This window comes from Palaemon carinicauda, chromosome 40, assembly GCF_036898095.1.
Source record: "Palaemon carinicauda isolate YSFRI2023 chromosome 40, ASM3689809v2, whole genome shotgun sequence".
Taxonomy (NCBI): Eukaryota; Metazoa; Arthropoda; class Malacostraca; order Decapoda; family Palaemonidae; genus Palaemon; species Palaemon carinicauda.
Genome location: NC_090764.1, coordinates 68,307,121 through 68,315,942, shown reverse-complemented (window position 1 = coordinate 68,315,942; position 8,822 = coordinate 68,307,121). Strand labels below are relative to the sequence as shown.

At 33.2% G+C, this 8,822-nt stretch overlaps 1 protein-coding gene across 2 annotated transcripts in view; it reads right to left on the bottom strand.

The window, feature by feature from the left end:
* Positions 1–394: 394 nt before the first annotated feature.
* LOC137632063 (protein Star-like) overlaps positions 395–8,822 on the bottom strand; it is a 24,184-nt gene continuing 15,756 nt past the window's right edge. For both annotated transcript variants that reach the window (XM_068364039.1, XM_068364040.1), the window contains exons 4-7: positions 8,463–8,621; positions 6,988–7,193; positions 2,306–2,450; positions 395–1,290 (exon numbers count right to left, since the gene is read on the bottom strand). In XM_068364039.1, the coding sequence (XP_068220140.1) occupies positions 1,102–1,290; positions 2,306–2,450; positions 6,988–7,193; positions 8,463–8,621 (699 nt within the window). In that variant the 3' untranslated portion in view covers positions 395–1,101. The remainder of the gene's footprint in view (positions 1,291–2,305; positions 2,451–6,987; positions 7,194–8,462; positions 8,622–8,822) is intronic.

Sequence of the window (8,822 nt, the reverse complement as noted above, 5' to 3'; positions counted from 1 at the left end):
TGATCAAATATTCTTTTATTATTCTAGGTCAATCTCTATTAAGACTAAACATAACGTTGAGAAGGGAATGTTGTTATTGGGCCTTTGAAGGTTTCAAATTATATTTGGTAGTTCAAGATTATCTACAGTTTGTGAGATATTGAGGACCTGTTTTCAATTGAATTTCTGCTCTCGTCAGCATCTATTTTACAGTAATAATTCCCAAGTATTGCCTTAATTTCTATTGATTTACATTTTTTAGCATTTTACAAAATAAATAGATTTACATAAATATGAAAAGAGGATTAATACATTTTTATGATAGAACAGTTTTTGTGTTAAGACGAGTAAGGTATAAATTTGGTTTTTGAGTGAAATATTTTTTACTTTTGGAGAGGTGTTGGGTGGTTTTAATGTTTAAAAGTCGCACATGAATGGCAGAGGCAAGGGACAGTGACATTGCCCTATCAAGCTGGACAATGCCCTAGAGACTGACCGTTTATACATATGATCAGCACCCAAGCCCCATCTCCACCCAACCTAGGACCAAGGAGGGTAAGGCAATGGCTACTGAGGACTCAGCACATAGACATATAGGCTCCCCCAAACCCCACCTCCTTAGCTCACTTGGATGGTGAGGTTGTAGACACGAAAGAATATATCGAGTTTGAGCGGGGATCGAACCCCAATCTGGCAATCACCAGGAAGGCGACTATAATTACAGGTTTCATTACTTGAATGGACTGTTTAATCATTCCTGATATGATAAATAAAAAAAAAACCTTGAAAATTAATTACTATATTGGAGAGATTACTCGAATGCCATAAGTGGATGAGGTCATAATGAGGGGTAGATGGAGATGGTTTGGACATGCTCTTCGCACTCCCCATGAGAGATTAGTTCACTAAACATTCAGCTGGGCTCCACAAGGCACAAGAAGAATTGGAAGACCCAGCCTTACATGGCCGAGGACTATGAAGCGTGAAATAGGAGATGATGAATGGAGATGTATTAATTTAAAACCACAAGATAGAGACGACTGGTGAAATCTAATCGAAGACCTTTGCATCAATAGGCGTTGGAGGAGATGATGATGATGATCTTGTAAAAATAAGAATAGATTAAGTCTTTTTGACTTCCTCTAAGAGTTCAGGCAGTCCAAACCATGCATCAACATTTCTCACACCCAGAAATTTGTAGCCTTTCTCTGCCAAATACTTCTTCAAGTAGTTGAGGCCTTCAGGGATGTGTGCAATTTCTATACACATCAACCTGAATTTTACTTTATCCCAAGGAATGGTTTGGAGAATCTGGAGAGAAAGGAAACAATCTGATTAATTTCTTTGGTTATCATTAATTTTACTAGTCTAAGTTTTTACAATAGAAGACCACTTAATCTTAAAAGATCCCTTCAATTTAGACAGCATCCTTTAGGACAATGGAAATCGAGAATCCAGTCATAAATCTTTCAGAGCTCAGATATTTTTTATTCTTTATGTTCATTGGTGAAAAGGACAATCGCTTATTTTAAGAAAAGTTCAAAATATAGAGTCAAAGAGAATACTTAGCTTTTGATATACATATAATACAATGAAGCAATGTGGATAAATCAGGTTCAATTGACTGCTACTGAGTAATTCTTAGGAGGTAGATAAGCTCATGTTTCATGAGAAAGTTACTGAAAGATGAAAATAACGGTTTGTCAAACCCGGTTGTCGAACCTGCTTGTTAGACGGTTCGAAAAGGTGTCAGGCAGTTACAAATGTAAAGGGTCTGTGGACAATAAAGGTGAGAACAGACTCTCTTCGAACTGTTCGACGAACGTGTTCGACAACCAAATACGCCGTTCGCACGTTCGAACATCACTTCAAAACTGTTCGACTGTGTAAACCTGCTTTCACATTTACAGGCTCAATACAACACAGTATTCTAGAAGTTTTATTCCAGCTGTTACCAAGTTGTGGAATGATCTTCCTAATCGGGTAGTTGAATCAGTAGAACTTCAAAAGTTCAAAGTTGGAGCAAATGTTTTTATGTTGACCAGGCTGACATGAGTCTTTTTATAGTTTATATATGACATATCTGTTTTTGACGTTGTTAATAGTTTATATAGGACATATCTGTTTTGACGTTGTTACTGTTTTAGATTGATTCATTTTTAACTTGTTTTCATCCTTTATTTATTTCCTTATTTCCTTTCCTTACTGGGCTATTTTTCCCTATTGGAGCCCTTGGGCTTATAGCATCTTGCTTTATCAACTGGGGTTGTAGCTTGGCTAGTAATAATAATAATAATAATAATAAAGTATTAGTTATTTCACAAACCTTGACTTCGAAAGCTTCAATGTCTAGGGAGAGTAAATCGACTATTTTGACGTTCAGTGCCAGAAGGATTGAGTACAAAGGTATCCCCTTCACTTTGATTCCTTCCTTCCCTATGTGACTGAGTTCATGGTATTTGTTTGCCAGGCTGTATGTGAAGAGAGAGAGAAAACTTAGAGAAACAACATAGATAGAGGTTATGGTACCATTAACCCTTTAAGCGTCGTTGGATGTACTTTATGTAAGTGATTGAGTTCTTTGAATTTGTTTGCCAAACTGTATAAGAAGGAAGAGAAAACTTGAAAAGAATGACACCAGTAAACGTTATGGCACCATAATTCATTACCTCTGTGAGTGTCATTGTATGTATTTTACATACGTGACTGAGTTTCTTGTATTTATTAGCAAAATTGAACATGAAAAGTGAGAAAACTTAAAGAGAAATGACATCAATAAAAGTTATGACACCATAATTCCTTAACCCTTCGAGCGTCGTTGGATGTATTGTAAGTACAGATATATCTAATATCTTCAACACTGTACCAACCGTGTGTCACACGATCGTTCAAAGACAGGATGAAAGCAACTGAGTAACTTTATTACAGAACACTCTCCTTTATATACAAAAACTCGATGCAACAGGAAATTTCCTGTTCAACCGACATCGCACTGGTTAACAGTTAACGGTGAGAAAAACAGACACATTATTTCAGGTTCAATGCAACAGGAAATTTCCTGTTCAACCGAAACCGCACCGGTTAACAGTTAACGGTGAGAAAAACAGACACATTATTTCAGGTTCAATGCAACAGGAAATTTCCTGTTCAACTGACACCGCATCGGTTAACAGTTAACAGTGAGAAAAACATACATGTTATTTCAGGTTCTTTTTAGTGCGAGGGGAGAGCGAAGATACGAGCATAATATATACACAAAATGAAATGTCGTTACTATGTACGATCGTGTGACACACGGTTGGTACAACACCATTGGACGTACATTACATCCCATTATTACCAGCATTTTCTTTTGATATTCTTACTTCTGCATTTATTCTAGATAAGTTCCATTATATATCTATTGAAAGGAAAATGATCCGACTGTGCGATGAAAAAAGCTTTAAAATCCTATCTCTAATAAATTTTATGCTTTGAGGACTTATATGTAATAAAAGGCCCGGAAGTTGCGGGACAGATATTCGGGTGAGCGGTTGACACTCAAAGGGTTAATCTAACCAAGGATACCTAAAGAAAAATATGTGTTAAAAGAGCATATGAGCCAATAAGCTTATAACGTAAATTCTTTAAAGCATTTGTTTCTACTCTATATTATTGTTCCGTGTGGAACAAATGTTTGATAATGATTTTCATGTTCAGGATTTCTCAACTGCTAGAGACATGTGGTTATATAGTTTACAAATATTTCCAAAAAAAAAAAAAAAAAAATAGTACCTGGAGTACACCCATTAATCTTAATGCAATATTCAACTTATCACAATACAAAAAGAAAGTAATCTAAATGCTAGTAGTTAAAATAGAAGGGACAGGATTAATGAATGAATTACGTAGAATAAACATTTTGATTATACAACAAAATAATGTATAAGGCCTCTTAATGTTATTTTTATTGATGACTGGCTTAGCTAATCATCATGATTACACAACAGTGTATATTAGCAAATTTTAAGTTAAATAGTACTCTGTAAATGCTTATATACACAGTTAAAATAAGACGTAATTTTAATCGGAAATTCTCCGTGAAAATATACTGTTCTCAGCCGTATTTTAGTAAAATTCAGGCGACCGTATTTTTACCCTACTTTGTTATTATCTTTTACGGGTTGGTGACCGTAATATCACTCCTTTACGTCAATATATCCGTTTTTAAAATGGTAAATGCTTGGCAACATTTATTTAAGGATTTGTACTATTTTTTATGGCAATTTATTTTAACAGTGTAGATATCGATGCTCTGCTGTTTTACAAACAAAATGACACAGAATCTGTATTTACTTAACACATATGGAAAGGCATTCCTTTCCATAAGCGCTAAATTATAGGCAGAGGTTAAGTGGCCACAGTATGGCAGATTGCTTGTTGGAAATTCAAAAGGTGAATGGAGAGGAGCAGATGAAATGTAATCCAGATCTTTATAAGGTTTTTTCTCTTTGGAGACTTATCGTGTTTATTCGATATACTAATTGATTTAAACTGGTTGCCTATTAAAGCGAGAATTGAGTTTAATGTACACTTAAAAATTTGCCGTATGAAAACGGTAAAAATCCTGGAATAAAAGTTGAGTCATTTACTGTTTTGAAAGCGGATATATGGACGTAAAGAAGTGATATTACGGTCACCAACCCATATAAGATAATAATAAAGTAGGGTAAAAGTTAGGTTGCCTGTATTCTACTGAAATACAGCTAAGAACAGTATATATTTACGGAGAATATCCGATAAAAATTACGGTATTATTTTAACAGTGTATATACAATAACCCATCAAGTTATCAGAACCGGACGTTCGAAATATCTGAGAGAATTACTACATATTGCGCAGCCAACAAATCGTCCTGACACAAGAATAGTTACAGATGGTTTTAAATTACACAAATATAGATATATGTCTACTGTAGGTTCTCGAGCCTTTAAATATGCGGCCTCTATACAATAAGCTCCCACGAGACAACGTTAGAGAGATTGAAGATATTAAGGCTTTCAAGAGGAAACTGAAGACTTTATTGTTCTGTGAGTGCTTTAATAGTGATGATTTAACAATAAACGACCAATATGTGCTGTGAAATGTTGAATATTTTCGAAACAACATGATAAAATGACTGTGGAAGTCCTATAGAAAGTACGGTTCCCCTGCTGTATAGGACCAGAAAAACAGCCCCTAAAGTGAAGTGAATAGAGAAAATTCAGATGAAAAACCATTAGAAAAATGTCAACCTGAATATATGAAATATATGAAATAGCAAGAGTTTATAATATATATTTAGCTATATTAGCATTTATGGTTGGTAATGTATGCAGTAAAATTGAGTCAGTCTTTTTAACAACGATAGCACTTGAGACTGAAAGAAGAAAAATCTCTTGTAATCTATTCGAGTACTTGAAACAATCCGTGGCTGTTGCTTTCAATCAGCATTAATATAATAACTCAAACTAATATCATACGAATAATACGAACAGTAGCTAAAATCCCTCCTGTTTTAAGAGTCATGATGATATAGATGCTATAATTTCTTTGCAAAGAAGACTTCAACGTAATACTAGCACTGGAAAATTCACCATCTCCTCCTACACCTATTGACGCAAAGGGCCTCGGTTAGATTTTGCTAGTCGTCTCTATCTCGAGCTTCTAAAGCAATACTTTTCCATTCATCATCTCTTACTTCACGTTTCATAGTCCTCAGCCATGTAGGTCTCGATCTTCCAACTATTCTAGTGCCTTGTGGATTCCAGTTGAAAGTTTGGTGAACTAATCTCTCTTGGGGAGTGCGAAGAGCATGTCCAAACCATCTCCATCTACACCTCACCATGATTTCATCCACATAAAGCACTCGATTAATCTCTCTTATAATTACATTTCTAATCCTACCCTACCATTTAACTCCCTATATTCTTCTGAGGGCTTTGTTCTCAAATCTACAACATCTGTTTGATATTGTTTCATTGCCATACCACTGTCAGTTGCTGTTTTGGTAAGTGATCTCATTTATGGCGTGATCTTATAAATTATTCTTTCTTTTGGTATGCAATTTCAATATTTTTAATCGGTAGAAAAACTAAGAATGATAAAAAATCTATTGGTTCTCGCTTCGCTCGCGAAACATCAAGCTGCGTATGTATTGCTAAGCGGTAATGTTGAGCTGCGCACGCTAACATCAATGATTGATAATTATTTCTTAGATAATTATTCCCCATATGTTATTTAAAAAATCTAATGATTCTTGCTTCGCCGTAAAGTGAAGTGAGATCGCTACCATCAGGTGAGATCGCATACCAAAGCAAACGCACAACTTAGAGATCGCATACAAAAACAGCACCCATTAAAGTTAATATTACAGTTTTTAGTTACATTAACTCTTTTCATTGGATAATTTCACAGGATTTTTTCATAATTCTGAATTTTTCGCTGTTATATTTCAAAATTATCTATATACATGTAAGCATTTAAATGCCCTGAATTAATATTCACAGCAAAATATGATTAAGGTATAAAAAATTAAAACTTATCATCATTCATAAACCTGCGATATAAAGAGGAGTCTTTAATATAATTAACATAACATCATTGATTGTTCCTCGCTGGAAAATTGATAGAAGCAAAAATCATTTCAATTCTAATGACTCACACGACAGGAACTTCTGTTAATTTTACACAAAAGGAACTTCTGTCAATTCCAAAGACTCAAACGAAAGGAACTTCTATCAATTCCAAAGACTCACACGAAAGGAACTGTCAATTCCAAAGACTCACACGAAAGGAACTTCTGTCAATTCTAAAGACTCAAACGAAAGGAACTTCTACCAATTCTAAAGAATCACACGAAAGGAACTTCTGTCCATTCGAAAGACTCGCACGAAAGGAACTTCTGCCAATTCTAAGGACTCACACGAAATGAACTGTCAATTCCAAAGAATCACACGAAAGGAACTTCTGTCAGTTCTAAACACTCACACGAAAGGAACTTCTGTTGCCTGAGAAGACGTTGAGAGAGCGACATTCATAGCGTAGGCATTTCTGTGTTTTTGGAGGAGATTCTGGTAGGCCTCCGGGTGAGGTTCGATCAGAACACCTCTCCATCCTAATTCTCTCTCGAAGTATAAAGTATTGCTCAGATATTCGCCATCTAAGGCCCCGGCTTCTACGAAAAACCCACCTTTCTGTTTAAGAAAAGGAAAGTGTTATCTATTTTTATTCTTATTGTAGATTGCCCACTTATATATATATATATATATATATATATATATATATATATATATATATATATATATATATATATATACAGCAAATATATACACTGTATATGTATGTATATATATATATATATATATATATATATATATATATATATATATATAAATATATACACTATATTTATATATCTATATACTGTATATACATACACACACACATATGTATATATATACATATATATATACAGTATATATAGATAGTATATATATATAGTATATATGCATATATATATATATATTTATATATATATATATATATATATATATATACTGTATATATATACATATATATATATATATATGAAATATATAAATACTGTATATATATAGATATATATATATATATATATATATGAAATATATAAATACTGCATATACATATATATATATATATATATATATAAATATATATATATGTTATATATGTATATATATATATTGTGTATATATATATATATATATATATATATATATATATATGTATATATTCTGTATATATGTATATAATATTTATACACATATGATAAATTTTGTATATTTAGACGTGTTTTTCATAATCAAGTAAGCCTCTTAATATCTGGATTCTCTCTTATACCTCGGGATCAGAGACCCAAGGGGGAATCAACTCAAAGATAGTAGCTTCTGGTCGGCCGGGGAATCGAACTCGGGTCCGAGAAACTGAGACAACAGTGACATTCCATCTAGCCGTCTAGCCATCTTTGTGGCTAGATGGTATGGGAGTGTGGTCTCCATTTTTCGGATTCGGGTTCGATTCCCCGGCCGATCAGAAGCTATTCCCACTTGGGTCTCTGATCCCGAGGCAGAGAGAGAATCAAGATATTAAGAGAAGTGTAATATAGGGTTTTTTAATATATATATATATATATATATATATATATATATATATATATATATATACATATATGCTGTATATATATATATATATATATATATATATATATATATATATATACATATATATATATATATATATATATATATATATATATACAGTATATGCTGTATATGTATATATATATATATATATACTGTATATGTATGTATATATATATATATATATATATATATATATATATATATATACATATATATATATGCTGTTATATAGTGTTCTTTAATTATTATTTAATAATCAATATGTTCCTTATCACTCACCATCCCATGAAGAAGTTCATTACTTGCATACTGTGACTGATCAAACTGTGAGAAGTAGACTTTGCTTGGATTACTTAAGGCGTAAGAATTTGGGGAAGGTGGATGCAAGAGCTCTCTTCGGATGTAGTCAATAAACTGTGGATCGTCTGCTAAGGCCGTCTAGAACAGGATGGGAAAAGCAATGTACATAATTAGAAATATGATGATATGCATTATATGAAATTGATAGGATTTAGATGGATAGCATTGAGGGGATAGGATTTAGAAAATAGTTCCATCACGATACGATAATAATTGATACTACCGCTTACCTTACCTTACCTTATTGCCTTATTTTATGTTTGGGTTCCCCAAGGTCCC